At 40.7% G+C, this 26899-nt stretch overlaps 1 protein-coding gene across 1 annotated transcript in view; it reads left to right on the forward strand.

Moving 5' to 3' along the window:
- The first annotated feature begins 352 nt into the window (after positions 1 to 352).
- The window catches only part of GABRA5 (gamma-aminobutyric acid type A receptor subunit alpha5), a 99648-nt gene continuing 73101 nt past the window's right edge, over positions 353 to 26899 (forward strand). The window contains exons 1-4 of the mRNA XM_033852638.2: positions 353 to 438; positions 13600 to 13721; positions 14541 to 14608; positions 14714 to 14934. Coding sequence (XP_033708529.1) covers positions 353 to 438; positions 13600 to 13721; positions 14541 to 14608; positions 14714 to 14934 — 497 coding nt within the window. The remainder of the gene's footprint in view (positions 439 to 13599; positions 13722 to 14540; positions 14609 to 14713; positions 14935 to 26899) is intronic.

The raw sequence follows: 26899 nt of genomic DNA on the forward strand, positions 1-26899 counted from the left end.
ACATGGTAAAAATAAAACAAAGTATTTGAGGCATGGGAAAAAATTAATTAGGGGAATGATTCTGCACCTTGAGTAAAAGTGAAAATTAAGCCTACTGTAATTTCCTTTTATGCCCCAATAAAAAGGCCAGTGAACACAGATAACTCCTGATGTGGAGCCGTGCTGCACAAGCACAGCCAGGCTCCTTTCTTTCTGAACTGTGTGTGTTAGCAGTGTGATTTGATTCCAGGAACTGCGTCACAGAAACATTCATGTTTATATATTTTTCCCCCTTTCAGCTTCAAGATCAAGGTTGAGAAAGGAACAGTTATTCTTCCAAATTCATCTGCTTCAGCTATTATTCTTATTGGGAATGGACAATGGAATGTTCTCTAGCTTTATCATGATCAAAAACCTCCTTCTGTTTTGTATTTCCATGAACTTAGCCAGTCACTTTGGGTAAGTTATCATCTATGCTTTGATTTTACGATTTTCGGGGCACAAGTGCCTTTCAGAAACTTTGCTGAGCAGTATATTAGCAAACCCTCGCTGGCCACCTTTGCAGTCCCACACCCTTGAACTTGTTGTAAATAAATAAAAGAGTCCTTGCCTTACCCCACACTTTATTCCTGAGCAAGGCACTTGGAATAAAGACACTTTATTCCTTTATTCCAAGTGTGGGGTTTCTGAAGTGAGTCAGAGAAAAGAGGCAGATTATGTTTTCAAAAGTGGAAGAAGATGGTTTCAGAGTCGGCTGTGTTTCCTCCCACTCAGGTTAAAGCACGATTCAGAAGTTGACCTGCATAAAGGACATTTATTTCTTGTTAGACAAGGCAATGATCAGCATTCTGATTGCCCTCCTTGGTGCCATTATGCAAAGGAATTTGCCTTTAAATCCAGGTCCACACTAGGTGGCACTGACAAGGACTTGCAGTGGTCCTGGCTTGAGCCATAGGCCTTGAACTGTGGCCATCTGAATGCAGAGGCCAGATACCAGAAACTACATGTGCCTGAAGATCTGCAGGACACCCAGGCATTTGGCGTTATCAGTTTCTTTCCTCTTCTTCCCCAAATTGTTCTGGCTGATCAAAAGGATTGTCACTTGAAGTTGGTGGAGTATAATTAAGAAGTTAAATTTTAGGACAAAAGTCGCCAAGCACCCCTTCTGTGAAAATCAGCTGTGGAGGTTGCACTTGTGTGAAACATGGAGGGATCTTCAGGGCACAGTGAATCTGCAACAGATCCCTACTAGTTGGCAGGAAGGAGGACCCTTCCAAGTCCATGACCTTCTCTCTTTGTCCTCTGGACATTTTCTGTTCTTTTGACATTCCCAGGTGTGTACAGAGGAGGAAACAGAGAGAGAGAGAGAGGCTTGTGACCATCCCCAGGTGTGTGGCTGGTACATGACGGCAGTGGGGCTGTGTACCAGGTCCGTCAGGGACTAGTCCAGCCCTCAGCACCGTGAGGAATGTGCACATTAACCATGCCTGTAGGACATGCCTCTTAGCCACTCAGGGTATTCCCTTGGGAAAGAGCATTAGTTGTTATTCTTGCCTTGCTGCTTGTCTTGAGTGGTTATTTCCCTACGTGCCTTTGGTTTCCTTATCTGTTCAGTGAATATCTTCCTTTCCAAGGGCTCTCCCTGCTGCTAAACCTTATAGGATTTAACCATGATGTTCCTACATATATCTGCATGAGAAGTGTGTTTAGAAGTGAAATCATGCACAATATTTAAATTTCCAAGTTAATACATTAGGTAGTTAATTTGCTTACTATATATACCGCATATATTTAGCAGTATTTCAGAGGTAAGAAATAGGCTAGGATTGAGAACATGTATTTTTTCCTAAGATTTTGGTCAGATATATTTTTGTGAATCTGCATTCTGTAGTCACGAAGGTATTATACTATGGTGGATGAAAGTCTGAAATATGAAGGAATGTGCATACCGAGTTTAGCCATTAGAAGCAGCTATACTTTATTTCTTATTTAATTTGATGACTTTCTGAGGTCATCTTCAAAACAGAGATATATCTGTTAGTTTCTGGAAGCTAATACAGAGCAAGTGGTAGAATACCCCTCAATCTCCCTAGAGAATTAGCTGTTGGAGAAGTTTTGAATCTGTTAGATATAAGGTCAATAGTCCATCCCAAAACGATACCTACTGACTGCAGAAAATGCGTGAGACACAGAATAGTATGTGAAAAAGAAAAACATCCTTAATTCCACCACACAGAAACAATCATTCTTCATATTTTGGTGTGTTTTCTTCCCCTTGCTTCTATGCCTAGCTTTATACAGTTGGGATCATACTGTGCCTTCAGTTTTGTGTTTTTGTGCTTTCTTCATGCCAATACTTTGTTACTACAAACTCTTTGAAATGTATGATTTAAAATGGATGAATATTATTACAGTGCATAAATGATTCATCATAGGATACTTCCCTAATTTGGGGTGTTTACATTGTTTCCGATTGTGCTGTTATTGCATTTTCCTGCAGTGAACATATTTGGCTTACAATTGTTTTAAGTATTTGAGATCATTTCTATTAGAAGATCTTCCTGTAAGTGGGATTTTACGTCAGCTCCCCTGAGTACTTTTAGCTCTTGGTCCTACATGTCCAGTTGCTTCTGAGGACCAGGATCTGCAGCAAAGCAGGAAGCCCAGCAGGGTGTGGTTTTCAACAGAAGACATCTTGACATCTGGGGGCACAAGTCCCTATTTATTTCCCTTCTTATACAAGGCTCCTTTCACTTGCTTATTACTATAAATGAACTTAAGAATAATTTTGTCAAATTGCAAAGAAAGTTTCAGAACACTTATTTGGCTTAAAACCTTGACAAAATAACAGCTATCGCAATATGGAGTGCCTATTTGTTATGTTGTCTGTTTTAGATAAACCCTAGGAGGAGCCTTATGAGCTAAGCATCATTAGCCCTGTCTTATGGTCGGGAAGGCAAGAGTAAAGGATGGCTAACTGGGGAAGTTCGCCAAGCCGGTCATGCTGGAGTTCCGTCCTCAGCCCTCCTCAGAGTGAACCTGCCTGGTGGTCCCCTCTTGATTTCACGTGGTTTGCAGGGAAGGTCTAAGTCAGACTGATCTATAGAGGAAGGAGACGTAATTTTGAAAGGTATTCTCTGCATTGGAGTAGAGAGAGTTTTCTGTTCTGAAATTACAGGAAAAAAGTGTTTGGGTAAGCTCTGTTATTTCCCACAAAGAAAGAGTTTATGTGATTTGGTTCTAAAGAAAGGTGAACGGGGAAGCATGTAAGGCCTTAATTTGAACATTGTGGGACAAGAGAAATGCTGATGCCTGTAAATACATAAAGGAAACCAGACAACTTGTGGAGGGTTAGGAGGGTGACAGGAAACCAGTCAGGGAGCAGAAGGAAAGAGGCAAGTACACGTGTGCTTTTGTGCAGTACAAAGTTATACCCAGTATTTGTGAAAAGCATGTGGATTTGGCAATCAGGAAATTTATAAATGTGATATGTAAAATGTATTTTACTGTGATTATATAAGATAATGTGAAATTGTTTTGAAAATATATGAGTCTCATTTCTTCTCCTTCTTCTCCCTTTTATTTTCTAAATTTGATCAGAGCCACCAGTAGCTCATTTTCAGTAGCCTTTGTAATTCTTCTGTTAGTTTTAAGTTATATAACAGAGCATGAGTCAAGTGTATAACAGAACAGAGGCCTATTTGACTGTCAGCCTTATGCAATGTCACGTTTAGAGACATGGTTTAATTTGAGGCATTATAATTATTTTAATGAGACCAGTAATCAAATGTACATGGTAAATAAAAAACTAGCACAGAAATAATAACAATGTCTGAATCAATGTAATGTCAAAATACATAATATTAAGTTTAATCTGGAATTAGTTTATCATCATTTGAAAAATCACACTTTATCAGACTTCATTGACCAGTGATAATTGTAAGATAAATTTGAGAATTATCAACTCAATAAGGTAAAATCTGATTCCATTCATTTAATAGTATTAAATATTTTTTAGAGGTTTATCTATTGGAAAATTAAAAATGCATTAGAATTTTATCACATGGGAACTACAATTCAAATAGACTTTGGAAAACAGTATTTTATAATTGGCAATTATAGGCAGATTCTTGTAGAAGTAGCTTAAGAACAGGAACAGATAAGGTTCTTCTTTATCTGTCTACGCAGGTGTGCTAACCAGGACCTTTGGTTTCATGAAGAGGGCTTTTTCATACACGTTCTCAAGGACAGTTCTCTTCTTTTAACTAGAGCAGAAAGTATACTCTCTCTGAGTCATTTAAGTACTCACAATGTCTTTTTAAATGGCAAGTTCTCTCTTGTGAATCCCCAGATGGCAAGTTCTTCTTGCCTGTAGCTGCTGGTTCACAAGACCCAGGAAAAAAGTCATTGTAACAATTGTAAAAACACAGAGAAGTGCTGTGAAGCAGTTAGGACACACACAGGTGAGGGGGCGTCTAAGTGGAGGCTGCAGAGATGGCCAGAGATCTCACATATAGTAAACATTTTAGGTGACTAAGATCCTGCTACAGAGTAATGCCCAATATTTTTTAAGGCACCAAAAGAAAATACTTCCAAATTACACACTTTGTAGAAGAAACTCTTAGCAGGTTTATCATGCCAACAGGCAGTGAGCTAAGACAAAGCTTAGAAGGACAGTCAGCCAGAGTCGACCCAGCCAGCCCTGTCTGGCCATTAGCTCCAAGATGAGTCACTGGCTTGGTTCAAGGGGAGAAGGAGAATGTGGGCTTTTGGATTTTTATAAAGGTGCAATTGCATAACATGCATATTTTAATTGATGTGAAATTTCAAAGGAAAATATTAGAATCAAAAGTAGAAAAATCTTATCATAGAACTATGGTGGCAGGAAAAATAATTATCAGTGTTTACATGAGTATTTCTCCTTCATTTCCAGAATGCATTTTCAAAAAAATGTACTGTTTAATTTTCACAAAACCCTCACTTTTTAGGTGAAAAGAGCTCAGGTGATAGAACACAGAGAAACATGTCTAAGTTTCATCATTGGAAAGTAGAAAAGTCAGGATCCATCTCTAGGCTCAGGGCCTGGGCTAGCACCCTCCATGCAGGACCTTTTCCAGAATGTCTGGATATTTAAGGTGCAACGAAAAGGGATAGAATGGGGGAAAATCTATACTTTGAAATGTCCTAACCTAGAACTCAAATAACACTGCTCTAAAGATAGTTGGTTTATCGTAGCCTGAATAAAATCAAATACAAAATATGTACTATGAAATATAATGTTATAGAGAGGGAACCATATTATAGGAAAATTAAGATATACTATGAAACTGGCTTTAGCAGTTCATTGAAAATTCTGTTTTATTTGTATTTATTTAACAATTTATTTCAAGGTCAAAAGGCAAACCTAAACATAAATGAAACCCAGGACAAGTTCATTTTCAGTTTTAACAACAACAGATAAAATTGGGCCATCACTCTATAATCAATTTGGTTCCTATTTCAGGGATGTAGGTGTCATTTTGACAGAGGACAGTGAAGCTTCTTTGTGTGGCAGCAGAATTACTAAGCCTGCCTGCAACTCAGTTTCCTAATCTCCAGGTGGAGTTAATAATGGATCCTATGTCACAGGGTTGATGAGAAGGATAAATTGCTGAATGAGTGCTAAATGCTGAAACATGGCCAGGTAGGAAGGGAGTGCTAAGTCCAGGCTAGCTATCCTGGGTGTTATGACCAGGAGACCCTGAGGTTTACCAGACCCATGGGGTGGGCACAGCAAAGTCATGTCAGCAGAGTCTCCCTTGCCATGTGAGGGAGCACATTCACAGTCACAGGTTCTGGGGATCAGCATGTGGGCATCCTGCAGTATGGTGCCCTGTGGCTGCATCAGTGTTTATTGAGTCCTTTCTACGTGCCAGACAGTGTTCTAGGTGCTGAGACTCTGTGGTGGGCAGGGTAGAGCAGGCCTTCCAGGAGGACTCCTTCTAGTGTGCAGTAAACACATACTTATCAGTTGGGTCACAAGGATTGCTGAGAAGAGTGATCAGAGTAAGAGGTGGTGAGTGTGCTGGAGAGAAGTGCTCAAGCAGATGTCTAAAGAAAGTGAGCATGTGAGCAGTGCCCTTCATGGAGATGATTGGACAGGTGAGAGAAGCAGCAGATACAGGATGATGAGGAAGCAGTGTGAGGAAAGGGAAGGTTGGTGGGAGGCAGGACCAGAGAAGCAGTTGGGAGGGTCAGATCATGAAGGACCTTGTAGGCCACGCTAGGTAGTATCAGGACGAGCAGTTGGCTGTTGAAGAGTGAAATATGAGCCCATTGAGATGTGACCGTAAAATGACAAACGTTAAAGCTGACTCTGGCTGCCGAGTGGAGAATACACTAAGAGTCTAAGGTGGGCAGGCTTAGTAAAGGAGGGACCAGGGAGGAAGTTAAGAGGCAAATGCAACGACCCAGGGGAGGGGCATTTCGGTCAGCAGGGTCTGTTGATGGGCTGATGTGAACGTGAAAGAAGAGGAGTCAGGGATGATCTCCCCAGTGCTTGACCTGAAAACATGATGGGTTCAATTGGCTGTTGTTGAGCTGGTGGGGACAGTAGGAGAAGAGGCTGTAGAGAATCATGAGTGCAGTCTTGGACCTGTGAGATGCTTAGTAGATATCAAAGTGGCCAGGCAGACCATTGGACATACAGGTCCGGAGTCAGAGAGAAAAAAGTTGGGGATGGAGACATGAACTTGAGAGAGACATTTAAAGCCATTAGATTGAATGAGATCAATCAGACATTGAGTGTCTGAAAAAGGGTCCCTGGACAGCCCTGGAACACACCAGGGTTTAAGGTCAGGAAGGTAAGAAGCGGGCAAGCAAGACTGAGGAGAAGAGGCCAGTGAAGATAAGAAGAAAGAGAGTCATGTCCTGCGACTGAGCGGAGAAGTGTTGTAAGAAGGGGATGTGGTCAGCTGAGGGCTGCGACTGGACCTTTGGGTTTGGCAGTGTGGAGGAGCGGCCAGAAGAGGGCTTTCACTGGGAGGCAGTTGGGCAAAGCCCGAGTGGAGTGGGGCAAGAGAAGGGCAGAGAGACAGCAGAGACCTTTGAGCAGAAAACTCCAGTGAGTTTTGATGAGAAGAGAGGCTAAGGATGGAACAATAGCTGGGATGGGATATAGGGTGAATGAAAGACTTTTTAAAGACCTGATGTAATTACTGATAGGAATGGTTGGGGGGAGGGAGACCCGTGTGTGATAAGCACCAGTATGATTCATGTGCTTTATAATCATATATGTGGGGCACCCAGTGTGGCTGTGGGGAGGGAAGGGGCTGAGTCTAGAGAAGTGGGCAGAGTCAGATGAAGGAGGTGTGGCCTGCAAGACCAGGACCTGGGTTGCACCTTGCAGGTGGTAGGATTCTGAACCAGGCTGCAGTGGTTGGGGACAGGAGTGGAGCGTCTACATGGAGGGTGGCAGACAGGGGTAGGGTGGACTTAAGCACTGTCTAGGGAGCTGACAGGCAGGACCAGGGGCACCTTTGACAGGGGCACCATCTAAGAGTTCTGGCATAATGTTTTATGGCCATGAATTTATCCACATAAAGCACACATGTCAATCCATGTTTTCCACCATAAGAGGGAACAACTCTTATTTGGAAACTTGGGGTTGACTTTCACGTCTGGCTATATCCACCATGCTTTTTTTTAAAAAAATTTTACATATTTTTTAACATGATTAGCTAAAGTGGCGTGCAATGGAAATTTGAAGAAAACATCACAAAACCATGCCATTTAGAGGTACTTATTTAGTGAGCTTAAAGTAACAAGCAAATAAACTGAAGATACATTTATCAGAAGTAATTAAATACTGAAGAAAAAATGCAGAAAGAAATGCAATTCAAGAAAACAGATAAGCTGCTGCTTAAAAGCAATTCTGTTCCAGTCCCAAAGTAAGTTCACATTAAAGCTGGTCTGCAGATACAATTACCTATCCTATTTTATGGAAATCAAAAAATGGCTGTCAGCATAAGCAGAGATAACATCACAAGAAATGTGTCACACATTGCCATCAATAGCACCATTTGTGGTATGAGACAAAAGATTTTTCTTCCACAGAAATGATGACATAGCTTGAACTTGAACTTGAACTTGAACCCTTTACTGAAATAAGGAGACCTCATCAGGCATCACTTGGTAAAATGAAGCACCTTTAAAGATGGACTCTACCTCATAGTGTTATTATTACTAGTAGAGATTGTAATACTGATAGAAAAGATACATTGGAGTAAAATTTCCTCAAAAAGAAAAAGACTCTTAGATTTGACTACCAGTACAACTCTTTGCTCACTCCTCTTTCAGAGTAATGCATGGATTCTACTGCAGGTTTCACCCTGTGGTCGTAACTGATTTTGGAGACAGTTCTCTTGGGATCCCTGCCCTGCTGTATTCAGACTCCTCCCTCCCCATTCCTCCCCGACTCCCCGTCAGAAACCCTGCTGATGGCCTCATCCATCCTGCCTCTACCCCCTGCCATCACCTGAGCAATGGGTCTCTACGCCTCCAGTCTTTCCTCTTCTAAGTCCATCATCCCCAAGGTGCCCGGGGACCACAAGGAAAGAAAATGCCCCTGTTAAGATGCTCTGAGTTTCCCACCACCTTCAGGCTAGATCCTAGAGGTGGAGCTTTTCACATGAATACGCCATGATTTGAGCCACACACGTGGCTCTTCTCACCAGAGTTCAACGTACCCTCTGCAAATATCAGTATTTCTTTTCTTTTTTAAAATTTTTATTGGAGTATAGTTGATTTACAATGTTGTGTTAGTTTCTGCTGTACAACAAAGTGAATCAGTTATAAATATACATATATCCACTCTTTTAGATTCTTTTCCCATATAGTTCATTACAGAGTATTGAGTAGAGTTCCCTGTTCTATAGAGTAGGTCCTTATTAGTTATCTGTTTTATATATAATAATGTGTATATGTCAATACTAATCTCCCAATTTTTAGTGCCACTGCTCACAACCCCTTCCTTTAGCTTGAGACCTGATCTTCATGCTTGAAAGCTTAGGTCTGCTTTCCTCTCCTCTGACCCCATACAAAGCTTGATCCCTCCCCTTTGGGTACATAGAATGCCCTGCATATTGCAAAGATTCCTGCACCAACCATGTTCTACAGAAATTCTCTGGGAACATGGCCTATTCTTTTAGATGCAGTCATGTTCCCTAGGTTGGGGATGCCACCTTTCTCATTGACACCACCAGTTCTCACCACAATACCAAGCACATGGCTGATGTCCACAATACCTTTGTTGAGCTGAGCTGCTGGGGTAAGCACTGGGCCCAACCCGACAGCCTCTCTGAAGACGTGACAGAGAAGAGACACTCTCTGGGGTCATTTGGAGTCACTCTGGCAGTTGGCTCACCTTTCTGTTTCCAATCTAGACAGGCTTAGAACAGTACCTCTCCCCCATGGCTGCACATGAAGATCACTTGGGGACATTATAAAAATACGAGTGCTTATTCCTCCTGGGTGAATTAAAGCCGAGTCTCTAGGGCCTAGAAACCCCTAGAAACCCGGAAGAGGCTAATGCAGAAGTCACAGAATCAAACGCCTTGAAGAGACCAGATGTAAGACCACGGGGACAGGTGGGAAATTTGTACAATTGCTAGAGTTGACCCTTTCTAAAGTCATTTACATTTATTGTTCTGAAAACTCTGCTGGTGAAATAAACCCATTAGTGGACCACGTTTCATGGCTATCTGTTCCCCACTCCACCTCATCAGAAATCTCTGAAAGACCCAGGACCTCAAGCCTGGCAGGGGCCACTCATAGCATTTTAGGAAGCCCTTCCATCCCCTGAGCATCTTGTTCCACCCGTATCACTGCCCATGTCACAACCACCACCTTCCTTCTTCAGTCTGGAATATGGGGCTCAGAGTTCAAGCTTAGGGATCGAGTCCTTGTGCCTTTTGTATAGACCTGTACCTGAGTAGGAAGATATAAAAAATGAGGATGTTTTAACATGTGTGGTTAGGTCTACATTTCCTTTATGATCCCTTTTCTGGAACATCAATCTGAAAATATTGCAACTGTTTCATAAACTAAATGTGTTTGTAGAAAACTGGCAGTAACTATAAGGAAATAGTTCGTATTTTCAGATAACCTAGTTCATTAATCCTGATACTGAAGGGGAAATCACCAAATTTTTCAAGCATTTCTACTTTATCTAAGGTCATTCTCAGAAATAACGAATTTAGTCTCAGCTCACAAAATCTGCTCCCCCTGAGATCAGAGCCTTCAGCTTATCCTGGAAGCAGCTGTGTACTCACAGCTTACCTGAGGGCCGGCAGAGCTCTTTGGTTTTACTCAGAACAGTGAAGATGCAAGCTGGAGCCTGCTTTCTGTACCTTAGAGGGCTGAGGGCATCTTGTGTTTCCACCTGGAGGACTCGTGGATTTGCTCACTGTGTGGAATTGCTCACCGAAGGCACAGCCCACTCTGTGTGTGTTATTTTGTTTTCCTAGCTCAAATGGAACAAAGCAAGCTGAAGTCACTCTGTATATTAGAAGCAGTCTGTAAAGATTGTACAGCTTGATATGCATGAGCAAGTTCACCAGACCTCTCTGAGAGTCTCCTGTATCCTGGCACGTCATTTGCTTTCAGTGGTAAGGGAAGGGCCTTCCTCTCCGTAGCAGTGAAGACAGTGCATTTTGTAACAATGAGCTGCAGATGAATGGTTTTTGAGGAGGATCTATGGACTGAGGAGGACTTCCCAGTTGTTCATGAGAGGAACCTCTACTCCTGCCCCGACAGGCATTTTTAGGACTTTTTTAGAAACTGTTTCGTACCTCCTAGGGCCTACCTTCAGTAAAAATAGAGAAGAAATCACTGCAAATCCCCAGCCACGGCCTCTCTAAAAAAAAAAAAAAAAAAGTCCACAGATAAATAGAAGAAGCAGTTACAGCAAAAGATGGCAGATATTGAAATTCCTGCAAGAAAAGTGTAATTATGTGTAAATGGGTGTAGATATATTTGAACTCTTTGGCCAAAAAGTGGAAGAAGAGCTTTGGAAGTCTTAGACATTGCATGCTATCCCATTGCTTTTGGCAATGATTTGGGTATTTGTGAAGCAGGATTCAGAGCCATGTGGAATGGTGTTTGTCTGAGTCAGTGGTGGAGCAGTGTACCAGAGTGTCCGGGAGGCAGTTCTCCTGGAGACAGGCACTGGGACTGCATGGTCTGTGGGCATCTCCATGGTCTCTATCTCTGGGCAGTCAAGGCTATTCAAAGCAAATATAATTTAAGAACATTTTCACAACAGATGTAATAGTTTTTAAAAATGTTCTTGAAACATTAAAGTATGCTTTTTCTTTTATTTTTTCTCATTGTGACTTTATTTTACATTTTTTATTGAGATATAATTGATATATAACATTGTGTACGTTTAGGGTGTGTTGATTTGATACATTTATATATTGTAATATGATCACCACCTTAGCATTAGCTGACACCTCTATCATGTCACATAATTATCATTTCCTTAAGTGGAAACACTTAAGATCTAGCCTCTTAGTAACTTTGAAGTTTATAACACAGTATTGTTAAGTATAACTACTATGCTGTGCATTAGATCCCCAGAACTTATTTACCTTCTAGTTTCAGGTTTGTAACCTTAAATAACACCTCCCCAATTCCATCACCCCCAGCCCCTGGTTATCACCATTCTACTGTTTCTATGAGTTGGCTTTTTTAGATTCCACATACAAGTGATAAGCCTTTTCTACTAGTGTGCAGGCTTTCATCTCTCTTCTAAGTTAAAGAGCCAATGGGGACCTTCCAAAAATTGGACACTTGGACCAAGCCCAGAATTGAATAACCAAACTGGTGAGAGTTATGAGCACCATGCGAAGTGGACATTGAGGTCAGATTTAGTTTGAGCAATAGTTGTTCAACTGGGCGTGTGCACAGACTTTCTTTCATAAACTTGAAGGACAGTGTTAAACCCCTTCGTCCTGACATTAGGTCTTCAAGGCTGAGTGCTTTGTCTTTCTAAAGTGTGAAACTACAATAGATGTCAGAGAAAAGGGAATTCAATATTTTTAAATACTAAGTCACAGAGTAAAAAAAGTATGTGTCTGTGGGCTCCATACTAACAGGACTGAATTTTAGGTTGTTAGAGCTTCAACAATATGCATTTTAATGGTGATGGGAAAATTAGATCCAAAGAACTTTATAGTGTCTCATTCAAAAGGGAGTCACTTTAGGCCATTAGAGAGTTGATCTGTTTAGATGCAGTCAGTGAAAATGACCAATTTTTGAGAAGTGGGTGGGGCAGGTACACATCAGTGCTGCCCTCAGATCCACCTGCTGATGGCAGAGCTCAGCGTCCATTCCAGCCACTTCACAGAAGAGAAAGCACATGAGCACAGTGGGGCCCCACAATCAGGCACTACAGGGAGGTCCCAGGAGCCCTCTGTTCTTCTCCCAAGTACCAAGGGTGCTGACTTCTCGGGACCACAGCTGGCTCTCAGCTGGGTTGAGTTCCCCTTGAAGCCAAGCCAGATGTGCAGGTCAGGTTCTTGGTAATAAGACATATCTTGCTATTTGCACTTCTGAAAAAGCAGCGATGGATGCCTGAGGTGGAACCCATGATGTTCAGGTGTGTTGCCATCTTCTAGACTTGTGACTTTCTTTCCCTCCAGATAACTTACTCGGTTTGCCCAAATATGCTCAGGGCCATTTCTCATTTCCAGCTGCTCCATCAACATACACTTTTGAGGCCTGGATAACGTCACTGAATTGTACAAACTAGACTGTTCTTCCTGTGAACCTCCTAGAAGGTTCTGCCCGTCTTCTCAGGGTTTTATCGTAAGTTGACATGTTGGGTCACACAGAACACTGCTCCCTGAGGCTCTGCTCTGAGGCGACATCACGTAAAGCCAGGGTTTTCAGCCTGGGCTTCACAATTCCTGCTCCCTGCATCCTGTGCTTTGGCTGGAGCCAAGTGTGCTGGCAGCTGGCAGTGCTGATGGTACAGAAGCCCACAGACTCTGTCATCCCTTCACCATATGCTCCAGTCCTGGCTTAATGCTCATAGCACAAATGCTCCCAATTAAGGATACAGGGAAATTTGGGCACACCAATCTTACTTTCAAATTGGATAAAGTTTTTAATGTCCCCCCGACACCCCATAGCCCATTGCAGTTGACTCACTAACAAAATGAAGACTCAGTTTTTCTGTGTTTAAACCAAACTTCTGAAATACCCTGTGAGTGGGTTAGGCTCTGCTAGTCCATGTGCAGTGACTAATATGTCTTTAAAATGGCTACACTATTGACACAAACAGCTCTTCAGAATCTGGGAGGGATGGATTTAGAGCATCATGTAAGGTTGATGGGAGACCAGCCCAGAGCCAGCATTCTCTGGCTGGCTATTGAAGAATTAGGGTTATTCAAGATATTCAAGAATAAGGCTTATGTATGCAAAACAATAACCTGGGTAGTACAAGAGATCATTCTCAGATGCCCTCCCGTCAAGACAAGTCACCGTATTATTCCCTGGTTTCTATACTTTGAGAAGAATTTGTAAGAAATAATTAATACAAGTTTGAACTCTTTCTTTTGTTTCTCCATTAAAAAGCTTTTCACAAATGCCAACCAGTTCTGTAAAAGATGAAACCAATGACAACATCACAATATTCACCAGGATCTTGGATGGGCTCCTGGATGGCTACGACAACAGACTGAGGCCTGGGCTCGGAGGTTGGTGTATGCTCCTTGGCTGAGGCCCTCGAGGCCCAAGGGAAATTTTTGCTTAAACCAAGCTCATGTTTCCTGTGGTTCAAACAATTCCTCAAAGAGCTTCCCTGCTAGCAGTTTGAATTGGTGGTGTTGCTAAGGCTTCTGCATATTATCATTTTCCAGATGCGAGAAGCCAAGGGAAGTGGTCTCCCTGCAAACTCCCTTTTCTTCCCAGATAATGGTAAGGCCATCTGGTCCACTTAAGGAGGAACCACTTCTTAGGTGTTACTGAAGCGGAGGTTACCCTATGTTAGGAAATACTTTAAAATCAAAGTCATACCCTCCCATCTATGCGAGTCCTTTTCAGAAATCCACTATTCAGTGCAAGTGCTCATCACACCATGGCATGTTACAGGTTTAATTTTTCACTAGAGCCATAATCACAGTTTTTACTTTGACTCTATAAAGTTGATAAAACTAAATGGATAGTAAAATATGCTTTCAGGGTACAACTGGCTTAATTTTGTGCTGAGAATCATGTGCCGTTTCAGGCATGTGTGGTGCCCTTGGCTCTAACCGATTTAGATGTGGTACATTTGAACCTGCTCCATTAGGTAAGGAGGGACCTGCTAGCAAATACATTCCCAGAAGAATATGTTTAGTCCTCCATTATTTGCATTTTTAGCAGGGACATTTACTTAAAGCATGATTCGACATTCTCTGCCTTTTTGGCAAGACAAGTCCACATAGGCTCCTTGACACCGTTTTACTCCACCCTGAGTTATGTCCCTGTGAATTGTGAGCTGGGGCCCTGGTGAGGAACCTGTGTCTGTGTTTCAGAGCGTATCACTCAGGTGAGAACGGACATCTACGTCACCAGCTTCGGCCCGGTGTCTGACACGGAAATGGTAGGTGCGAGGCGCGGCCCCACCCAGACCACTCTAAACCCTGAAGGCACTGGCCCAGGGCCTCCTCTCCTTGAGTTGTCACCTGGTTGCCTCCCTTTGCACTAGGAATACACCATAGATGTGTTTTTCCGACAAAGCTGGAAAGACGAAAGGCTTCGGTTTAAAGGGCCCATGCAGCGCCTGCCTCTCAACAACCTCCTTGCCAGCAAAATCTGGACTCCAGACACCTTCTTCCACAATGGGAAGAAGTCCATTGCCCACAACATGACCACGCCCAACAAGCTGCTGCGGCTGGAGGATGATGGCACTCTGCTCTACACCATGCGGTGAGCGTGCTGAGTCGTGCCCTGGGCTGCCGGGCAGGGGTGGGGGTGGGTGGGGCCGAGAGGAGATGGGCTGGTTTGAGGATTCTGTCGTGTGTGTGATGGGTATTTTTTCCTTTTGACCTACCTATACTGATGTCCATGTAGCTTATTTCTTTGGGCTGCTATGGGTTCATAGTATTTATCTATATTTGTTTTTTGATTGAAGATCAAGGGCATCTTTGTTGTTTTTTTTTTCTGGCTGCGCTGGGTCTTTGTTGCTGCACGTGGGCTTTCTCTAGTTGCCATGGGTGGGGCTACTGTTCGTTGTGGTGCACAAGCTTCTCGTTGTTGTGGCCTCTCTTGTTGCAGAGCCCGGGCTCTAGGCGCTTGGGCTTCAGTAGTTGTAGCATGCAGGATCAGTAGATGAAGCGTGCAGGCTCAGCAGTTGCAGCTCACGGGCTCTAGAGAGAGGGCTCAGTAGTTCTGGCCCACCAGCTTAGTTGCCCTGCAGCATGTGGGATCTTCCTGGACCAGGAATCAAACCCCTGTCCCCTGCATTGGCAGGCGGATTCTTAACCACTGCACCACCAGGGAAGTACAGATCAAGGGCATCTTTGGAAGAGTGACCCAGATAATGTAAGTTAGGGAAATTTTATTTTAAAAGAAATTTTATTTTAAAAATCCAAGGAGAACGCTTTTTTGTTGCAATTGTGCAACGCTTTTGACATTTTAAAAGTCTGTTTCTTGTATGGTTTGATAACATTTCAAATGCTGAGGTTAAAATTTAGTATTTCTCATTTAAAATGATCATTAGTCATTTTTTTAAAAAATTCTGAATTATTCATTGCATCTGAGTAAATCAATAAATTGACCAGTCAGAGAGACTCCTTTATAGCTTTTCAGGTTCCATGGTGGGCCTAAGTGGACTTTAGAAAATATTTTTTAAATTAACAAAAAGGAAAGAAAAAAGGCACTAAAGTCAAGTTAAAAAAAAAAAGCACATGCATTTTTGTAGCTGTTATTGGAATTTCTCTATCTTAGTTACAATTCTTCACAATAAACTTTATATTTAAAAGAATAATCATAGTGGAAAATAATATTGATACAGTCATCTTCAGAGGCTGCATGTCCTAACATAATTTTGAGGAATGCTTTGGCACATTGTATCCCAAACCTATTTGACAACAGGTCTCGATTTATAACAACCCAATAAGGATTCTGATCAGTGATCTGTGCACACACCTTGGCATTTTGTTCCAGTCCTCACTCTTCCCTTTTCCCTACATTGATCTGGGAGGTGTTTCACTCATAGAGGGAGACAAGAGTTGTGAACATCACATCAGTGTCTGAGACAGTGCCTTCTCCATGCAGAGAGTATGTGAAAAGCTGAGAAATATCTTAAGGGTCGACAGTTAGTCCTTTGCCATCATTCTATGGAAAAGGAAGCCTGGGCAATGAAATCAAGAGCACTTTGTTCAGCCCTGTGAGCAGAGAGCAGGTATGGAGATGAGTTCCACATCCTGGAGGGTGCCAGGGGTCGCCACAGTGGGGGCACTGTGTGGGCCTACCGTTCTGCGTTCCATTCATAGAATAAAAATATCCCTGATCCCCATGGATTATTGCCCTTGATTCACACCTGGTTCCTATCCTGCACAGATCAGTTAGGTCCATCACCTAAGACAATGGGATGCTTCATCCCATGCACAATTGCTTGGACAGGATGGTGAGATAAACCCCTGGTCTAGAAGGGGAAGAGGCAGCAGAGGGGTGTCTGTGTACCAGGCAACTTCACAAACACAGACAGCCCTTCAGTCCTCAGACAGCCCAGCCAGCTGGGGGACACCATTTCCATTAACCAAAAAACAGCTTGAGGCTTAGAGTTGTTTGGTAATCAGCCCAAGGTCACGCAGCTAGAGAGGGGGGCAGCAGGAATTTGAGTTCAGGTATGAGCAATTTCCTTGTTTAATCCACCACATTTGAAAATTGGAGGGATGCAACATTATTAGACATATAATGGCCTTTGTCTTACCTTTGTTAAAGTGTCATGCGGAAGATGGTGAGACCCAGAGCAACTTGTCAGCAGTAATTTGTCCTTGTTTATGTAGAGGAAGCCTGCTGCTAACGAGTTGCAAAGTTGATGACCAATTTTCTTTTTCAGTCTTATAAAACATTTGGAAAGTGGAAATAGTTCCATTTGAAAGTGTTAGGAATTTTAATATGATGGAGCTATAGCTGTAATTTGATAGCATTTTAATCTACTGATTTAGCAAAGACAGCAAAATGGCAACAGGAGTTAACTGGTGATAGGACGGATCACACACACAGCCCCGTCCAGGTCCCACCCTGTCACTGAGCGTCCAGAGGTACAGCCTTTCTGTTTAGCACTTGGGTCACTCCTGCCAAGCTTTATAAAAGCAGTGATATACTTTGACCCAGTAATTTCTACGTAATGTCCATCTTAAGGAAATAATTAGGAATAAGGACTAAGCTTTATGCACAAAGGTTTCTATTGTCATATGGCTTATGATAACAAACATTGGAAAAAATATAAAAATTCCATACAGTCTTCAACTAAAATTATATTTAAAAATTTTTATTCAGACTTTGGACCTACCTAAAAAGATGGAACATGAACATGAAGAACAAACTAGGGTTCACGTGAGACAAATGTTGTTTTAACCTGAGACAAATGTTTTAACCTGAGACAAATGTTGAGAAATGTCTGAAAAAGTACTGTTAGCAACTTCTAAAAAGTAACTCTATAGCGATTATGGTACATGGGAGGGATTCATTTATGTAAAATCCCCACCATGCTCCAGAAATCATTTAAGGTAATATTCAAAAACACACACAATTCAGATGGATGGAATTCTTTAAATAGGTGATTCCAAAAAGCCAAGGAAACATAAGCCATTGACGCCATTTGCTCCCAAAATGTCTTTTCTAAAAAGCCTTATTAGGTGCTTGCCTGGAAGTGATCTACAATTTCAGTTCTGAAGAACTTTCTACCACCCGTGTGTAATCTGTTTACAGGATCTAATGATAAAAGTCACTAGCTGTTCAGGGTAAGCCCAAAGAAAGCGACAGACATTTCCTGTTGGACTGTCAAGCAGAGGACACGTAAAGTACCAAGCAGTTTCTTCCAGGATGTTCTTGTAGCAAACAAAATGATATGTTTTATAGAACCATCCCCAGAGTTGTGCTTCGGATGTCAGGCTGGTGGCCAGGCATTCTCAAGGGGACCCTCAGCACAGCAGTCTCCTCGGTCATCCTTGCCAGAGCTGGAGAAGGAAGAGGCACAGAACCCAAAGCCTGACTTCAGTCCACCCAAGGACTGAATGACTGTCTTTCTGGCCAGGCTTGCTAATTGTTTGGTTTTTTTGCTGGGTAGAACTTCAGGTCATCATTGAGTAGCAGCAAGTTCTGATTTCACTCCCCAGCAAGCCCAAGCAGTCCTGGGTGACCACATCTCTCAGGGCACATGCCAAATCTCATTTTCTTTATAACAAGTGAACTGGGAGATAGTGACCAGCTCTCATCTCCGTTTCCTCCACACGCTTGGAAGGTGCAGACTTTTGTGAGAACCACCTTAGGGCTTATTCCCCTGGCCTTTGGGTCCCTGGCAGAAGAGCCAATCTCTCTTACTTAGTTTCTGGTGTAGGAAACCACAACAGGCAAGAAAGGAATTACTAGAAGGCAGGCTGTGCTAGTACAACATGGTATCAGAAAACCTGGCTGCTGTTCCACCCAGGATCACCATGTCCATGCTTGTGGGCAGATATTTGAGAGTGCCGGCGACTGTGCCATCATGGGTAATAAAATGCCCTGCACTTGGGAAAAGAGCACTGGACAGAGTGGGGTCACTCTGCATTGTCACTCTGGCACACTATGAATTCCCCCATGCTATTTTTATTTTGAGAAAGGCATATTTTATGATTGTTTACACCCTGTTTAGATTTTCATTATTAGTGAAAAACACTGCTTTGAATTGGGGTGATAGGAAGAGAAAAGAGCATGGAATTTGGAGTTAGGCTCACTTAAGGTCGAGTCTGAACTTGATCATAGAGCGGTCATGAGTACTTTGCTGTTCTAGTTTAATCTCTTAGAACCACGATTTGTTATTTTCTTTTTTTTAAACACCTTTGTTGGAGTATAATTGCTTTAAAATGTTGTGTTAGTTTATGCTGTATAACAAAGTGAATCAGCTACATGTATACATATATCCCCATATTCCCTCACTCTTGCATCTCCCTCCCACCCTCCCTATCCTACCTCTCTAGGTGGTCACAAAACACTGAGCTGATCTCCCTGTGCTCTGTGGCTGCTTCCCACTAGCCATCTATTTTATATTTCGTGGTGTATATATGTCAATGCTACTCTCACACTTTGTCCCGGCTTACCCTTCCCACTCCCTGTGTCCTCAAGTCCATTCTATACGCCTGTGTCTTTATTTCTGTCCTGCCCCTTTTGTTTTTTTTTTTTTAGATTGCATATATGTGTGTAAGCATATGGTATTTTTCTCTTTCTGACTTACTTCACTCTGTATGACACACTCTAGGTCCATCCACCTCACTACAAATAACTCAATTTACTTTCTTTCTGTGGCTGAGTAATATTCCATTGTATATATGTGCCACATCTTCTTTATCCATTCTTCTGTCAATGGACACTTAGGCTGCTTCCATGGCCTGGCTATTGTAAATAGTGCTGCAATGAACATTGTGGTACTTGACTCATTTTGAATTATGGTTTTCTCAGGGTATATGCCCAGTAGTGGGATTGCTGGATCATATGGTAGTTCTAGTTTTACTTCTTTAAGGAACCTCCATAGTGTTCTCCATAGTGGCTGTATCAATTTACATTCCTACCAACAGTGCAAGAGGGTTCCCTTTTCTCCGCACCCTCTCCAGCATTTATCGTTTGTAGATTTTTTTAAGATGGCCGTTCTGACTGGTGTGAGGTGATACCTCATTGTAGTTTTGATTCACATTTCTCTAATAATTAGTGAAGTTGAGCAGCTTTTCATGTGCTTCTTGGCCATCTGTATGTCTTCTTTGGAGAAATGTCTATTTAGGTCTTCTGCCCATTTTTGGATTAGTTTGTTTGTTTTTTTGATACTGAGCTGCATGAGCTGCTTGTATATTTTGGAGATTAATCCTTTGTCAGTTGCTTCGTTTGCAAATATTGTCTTCCATTCTGAGGGTTGTCTTTTGGTCTTGTTTATGGTTTCCTTTGCTGTGCAAAAGCTTTGAAGTTTCATGAGGTCCCATTTGTTTATTTTTGTTTTTATTTCCATTACTCTAGGAGGTGGGTCAAAAAGGATCTTGCCGTGATTTATGTCATAGAGTGTTCTGCCTATGTTTTCCTCTAAGTGTTTTATAGTGTCTGGCCTTACATTTAGGTCTTGATTCCATTTTGACTTTATTTTTGTATACAGTGTTAGGGAGTGTTCTAATTTCATTCTTTTACATGTAGCTGTCCATTTTTCCGAGCATCACTTATTGAAGAGGCTGTCTTTTCTACATTGTATTTCTTGCCTCCTTTATCAAAGATAAGGTGACCATATGTGCGTGGGTTTATCTCTGGGCTTTCTATACTGTTCCATTGATCTATATTTCTATTTTAGTGCCAGTACCATACTGTCTTGATTGCTGTAGCTTTGTAGTATAGTCTGAAGTCAGGGAGCCTGATTCCTCCAGCTCCATTTTTCTGTCTCAATATTGCTTTGGCTATTTGGGGTCTTTTATGTCTTCATACAAATCGTGAAATTTTTTGTTCTAATTCTGTGAAAAATGCCATTGGTAGTTTGATAGGGATTGCATTGAATCTGTACATTGCTTTGGGTAGTATGGTCATTTTTACAATACTAATTCTTCCAATCAAAAAACATGGTATATCTCTCCATCTACTTGTGTCGCCTTTAATGTCTTTCATCAGTGTCTTATAGTTTTCTGCATAAAGGTCTATTGCCTCTAGGTAGGTTTATTCCTAGGTATTTTATTCTTTTTGTTGCAATGGTAAATGGGAGTGTTTCTTAAAGTTCTTTTTCAGATTTTTCATCATTAGTGTATAGGAATGCAAGAGATCTCTGTGCAATAATTTTGTATCCTGCTACTTTACCAAGTTCACTGATTAGCTCTATTAGTTTTCTGGTAGCATGTTTAGGATTCTCTAATATAGTATCATGTCATCTGAAAACAGTGACAGTTTTACTTCTTTTCCAATTTGGATTCCTTTTATTTCTTTTTCTTCTCTGATTGCTGTGGCTAAAACTTACAAAACTATGTTGAATAACAGCAGTGAGAATGGGCAACCTTGTCTTGTTCCTGATCTTAGAGGAAATGGTTTCAGTTTTTCACCATTGAGAACAATGTTGCCTGTGGGTTTCTTGTATATGGCCTTTATTATGTTGAGGTAACTTCCGTCTATGCGTACTTTCTAGAGGGCTTTTATCGAAAATCGGTGTTGAATTTCGTTGAAAGCTTTTTCTGCATCTATTGAGATTATCATATGACTTTTATTCTTCAGTTTGTTAATATGGTGTATCACATTGGTTGATTTGCATATATTGAAGAATCCTTGCATTCCTGAGATAAACCCCAGATGATCATGGTGTATGATCCTTTTAATGTGCTGTTGGATTCTGTTTGCTACTATTTTGTTGAGGATTTTTGCATTTATGTTCATCAGTGATACAGGCCTGTAGTTTTCTTTCTTTGTGACATCTTTGTCTGGTTTTGGTATCAGGATGATGGTGGCCTCGTAGAATTAGTTTGGGAGTGTTCCTTCCTCTGCTATATTTTGGAAGAGTTTGAAAAGGATAGGTGTTAGCTCTTCTCTAAAGGTTTGATAGAATTTGCCCGTGAAGCCATCTGGTCCTGGGCTTTTGTTTGTTGGAAGATTTTTAATAACACTTTTAATTTCAGTGCTTGTGATTGGTCTGTTTATATTTTCTATTTCTTCCTGGTTCAGTCTTGGAAGGTTGTACTTTTCTAAGAATTTGTCCATTTCTTCCAGGTTGTCCATTTTATTGGCATATAGTTGCTTGTAGTAGTCTCTCATGACCCTTTGTATTTCTGCAGTGTCAGTTGTTTTTTCTCCTTTTTCATTTCTAATTCTGCTGATTTGAGTCTTCTCCCTTTTTTTCGTGATGAGTCTGGCTAATGGTTTATCAATTTTGTTTATCTTCTCAAAGAATCAACTTTTAGTTTTATTGATCTTTGCTATTGTTTCCTTTATTTCTTTTTCATTTATTTCTGCTCTGATCTTTATGATTTCTTTCCTTCTGCTAATGTTCGTTTTTTTCTGGTCTTCCTTCTCTAATTGCTTTTGTGTAAAGTTAGGTTGTTTATTTGAGACTTTTCTTATTTCTTGAGGTAGGACTGTATTGCTATAAACTTCCCTCTTAGAACTGCTTTTGCTACATTCCATAGGTTTTGGGTCGTCGTGTTTTCATTTTCATTTGTTTTTAGGTACTTTTTTATTTCCTCTTTGATTTCTTCAGTGATCTCTTGCTTATTTGGTAGCATATTTTTTAGCCTCCATCTGTTTGTATTTTTTACCATTTTTTTCTGTAATTTATATGTAGTCTCATAGCATTCTGGTCAGAAAAGATACGTGATACTATTTCAAGTTTTTTAAATTTACCATGGCTTGATTTGTGACCCAAGATATGATCTATCCTGGAGAATGTTCCATGAGCACTTGAGAAAAATGTGTATTCTGTTGTTTTTGGATGGAATGTCCTATATCAATTAAGTCCATCTTGTTTAATGTATCATTTAAAGCTTATGTTTCCTTATTTATTTTCATTTTGGATGATCTGTCCATTGGTGAAAGTGGGGGGGTTAAAGTCCCCTACTATGATTGTATTACTATCGATTTCCCCCTTTTATTACTGTTAGCATTTGTCTTATGTATTGAGGTGCTCCTATGTTGGGTACATAAATATTTACAATTGTTATATCTTCTTCTTGGATTGATCCCTTGATCATTATGTAGTGTCCTTCTTTGTCTCTTGTGATAGTCTTTATTTTAATGTCTATTTTGTCTGATATGAGACTTTCTACTCCAGCTCTCTTTTGATTTCCATTTGCATTGAATATCCTTTTCCATACCCTCACTTTCAGTCTGCATGTGTCCCTAGGTCTGAAGTTCATTTCTTGTAGAAAGCATATGTACAGGTGTTGTTTTGGTATCCATTTAGTGAGCCTGTTTTTTGGTTGGAGCATTTAATCCATTCACATTTAAGGTAATTATCGATATGCATATTCCTATTACCATTTTCTTAATTGTTTTGGGTTTGTTTTTGTAGGTCCTTTTCTTCTCTTGTGTTTCCCAGCTAGAGAAGTTCCTTTAGCATTTGTTGTAAAGCTGGTTTGGTGGTGCTGAATTCTCTTAACTTTTGCCTGTCTGTAAAGATTTTAATTTCTCTGTCAAATCTGAATGAGATCCTTGCTGGGTAGAATAATCTTGGCTGTAGGTTTTTCCCCTTCATCACTTTAAAAATGTCCTGCCACTCCCTTCTGACTTGCAGAGCTTTAGATGAAAGATCAGCTGTTAACCTTATGGGGATTCCCTTGGATGTTATTTGTTGCTTTTCATTTGCTGCTTTTTTTAAAATTTAATTTTATTTATCTTTTTATACAGCAGGTTCTGATTAGTCATCCATTTTATACACATCAGTGTATACATATCAATCTCAGTCTCCCAATTTGTCACACCAGCACCAGCACCAGCACCAGCACCAGCACCACCACCCCCAAGCCGCTTTCCCCCCTTGGTGTCCATACGTTTTTTCTCTACTTCTGTGTCTCAATTTCTGCTCTGCAAACCGGTTCATCTGTGCCATTTTCTAGGTTCCACATATATGCATAAATATACGATATTTGTTTTTTCTTTCTGACCTACTTCATTCTGTATGACAGTCTCTAGATGCATCCACATCTCTACAAATGACCCAATTTTGCTCCTTTTTATGGCTGAGTAATATTCCATTGTATATATGTACCACATCTTTTTTATACATTTGCCTGTCGATGGGCATTTAGGCTGCTTCCATGACGTGGCTATTGTAAATAGTGCTTCAATGAACATTGCGGTGCATGTGTCTTTTTGAATTATGGTTTTCTCTGGATATATGCCCAGTAGTGGGATTGCTGGATCATATGGTAGTTTTAGTTTTAGTTCTTTATGGAACCTCCATACTGTTCTCCATAGTAGCTGTATCAATTTACATTCCCACCAACAGTGCAAGAGGGTTCCCTTTTCTACAACCCCTCTCCAGCATTTGTTGTTTGTAGATTTTCTGATGATGCCCATTCTGACTGGTGTGAGGTGATACCTCATTGTAGTTTTGATTTGCGTTTCTCTAATAATTAGTGATGTTGAGCCACTTTTCATGTGCTTCTTGGCCATCTGTATGTCTTCTTTGGAGAAATGTCTATTTAGGTCTTCTGCTCATTTTTGGATCAGGTTGTTTGTTTTTTTTTAATACTGAGCTGCATGAGCTGTTTATAGATTTTGGAGATTAATCCTTTGTCCAATGATTCGTTTGCAAATATTTTCTCCCATTCTGAGGGTTGTCTTTTTGTCTTGTTTATGGTTTCCTTTGCTGTGCAAAAACTTTTAAGTTTCATCAGGTCCCATTTGTTTATTTTTGTTTTTATTTCCATTACTCTAGGAGATGGATCAAAAAATATCTTGCTGTGATTTATGTCAAAGAGTGTTCTTCCTAGTTTTCTTCTAAGAGTTTTATAGTGCCCAGTCTTACATTTAGGTCTCTAATCCATTTTGAGTTTATTTTTGTGTATGGTGTTAGGGAGTGTTCTAATTTCATTCTTTTATATGTAGCTGTCCACTTTTCCCAGCACCACTTATTGAAGAGACTGTCTTTTCTCCATTGTATATCCTTGCCGGCTTTGTCATAGATTAGTTGACAATAGGTGCGTGGGTTTATCTCTGGACTTTCTATCCTGTTCCATTGATCTATATTTCTGTTTTTGTGCCAGTATCATATTGTCTTCATTACTGTAGCTTTGTAGTATAGTCTGAAGTCAGGGAGTCTGATTCCGCCAGCTCCGTTTTTTTTCCCTCAAGACTGCTTTGGCTATTCGGGGTCTTTTGTGTCTCCATACAAATTGTGAAATTTTTTGTTCTAGTTCTTTGAAAAATGCGATTGGTAATTTGATAGGGACTGCATTGAATCTATAGATTGCTTTGGGTAGTATAGTCATTTTCACAATATTGATTCTTCCAATCCAAGAAGATGATATATCTCTCCATCTGTTGGTATTATCTTTAATTTCTTTCATCAGTGTCTTATAGTTTTCTGCATACAGGTCTTTTGTCTCCCTAGGTAGGTTTTTTTTTTTATTTTGCAGTACACGGGCCTCTCACTGCCGTGGCCCCTCCCGCTGCGGAGCACAGGCTCCAGATGCACAGGCTCAGCAGCCACAGCCCACAGGCCCAGGCGCTCCGCAGCATGTGGGATCCTCCCGGACTGGGGCACGAACCCGCATCACCTGCCTGCATCGGCAGGCGGACTCTCAACCATTGCGCCACCAGGAAGGCCCCTTAGGTAGGTTTATTCCTAGGTATTTTATTCTTTTTGTTGCAATGGTAAGTGGGAGTGTTTCCTTAATTTCTCTTTCAGATTTTTCATCATTAGTGTATAGGAATGCAAGAGATTTCTGTGCATTAATTTTGTACTCTGCAACTTTACCAAATTCATTGATTAGCTCTAGTAGTTTTCTGGTGGCATGTTTAGGATTCTCTATGTATAGTATCATGTCATCTGCAAACAGTGACAGTTTTACTTCTTCATTTCCAATTTGGATTCCTTTTATTTCTTTTTCTTCTCTGATTGCCATGTCTAGGACTTCCAAAACTATTTTGAATAATAGTGCTGAGAGTGGACATCCTTGTCTTGTTCCTGATCTTAGAGGAAGTGCTTTCAGTTTTTCACCATTGAGAATGATGTTTGCTGTGGGTTTGTCATATATGCCCTTTAATATGTTGAAGTAGGTTCCCTTTATGCCCACTTTCTGGAGAGTTTTTTTTTTTTATCATAAATGGGTGTTGAATTTTGTCAGAAGCTTGTTCTGCATCTATTGAGATGAACATATGGTTTTTATTCTTCAATTTGTTAATATGGTGCATCACATTGATTGATTTGCGTATAATGAAGAAATCTTGCATCTCTGGGGTAAATCCCATTTGATCATGGTGTATGATCCTTTTAATGTGTTGTTGGATTCTGTTTGCTAGTATTTTGTTGAGGATTTTTGCATCTATATTCATCAGTGATATTGGCCTGTAATTTTCTTTTTTTTGTCATATCTTTGTCTGGTTTTGGTATCAGGGTGATGGTGGCCTCATAGAATGAGTTTGGGAGTTTTCCTTCGTCTGTAATTTTTTGGAAGAGTTTGAGAAGGATGGGTGTTAACTCTTCTCTAAATGTTTGATAGAATTCACCTGTGAAGCCATCTGGTCCTGGACTTTTGTTTGTAGGAAGATTTTTAATCAAAGTTTCAATTTCATTACTTGGGATTGGTCTGTTCATATTTTCTATTTCTTTCTGGTTCTGTCTTGGAAGGTTATACCTTTCTAAAATTTTGTCCATTTCTTCCAGGTTGTCCATTTTATTGGCATAGAGTTGCTTGTAGTAGTCTCTTAGAATGCTTTGTAATTCTGCGGTGTCTGTTGTAACTTGTCCTTTTTCATTTCTAATTTTATTGATTTGAGTCCTCTCCCTCTTTCTCTTGATGTGTCTGGCTAATGGTTTATCAATTTTGTTTCTCTTCTCAAAGAACCAGCTTTTTAGTTTTATTGATCTTTGCTATTGTTTTCTTTGTTTCTATTTCATTTATTTCTGGTCTGATCTTTATGATTTCTTACCTTCTGCTAACTTTGGGTTTTGTTTGTTCTTCTTTCTCTAGTTCCTTTAGGTGTAAGGTTAGATTGTTTATTTGAAATTTTTCTTGTT

The sequence above is a fragment of the Tursiops truncatus genome, chromosome 2, assembly GCF_011762595.2.
Source record: "Tursiops truncatus isolate mTurTru1 chromosome 2, mTurTru1.mat.Y, whole genome shotgun sequence".
In the NCBI taxonomy this organism is placed as follows: domain Eukaryota; kingdom Metazoa; phylum Chordata; class Mammalia; order Artiodactyla; family Delphinidae; genus Tursiops; species Tursiops truncatus.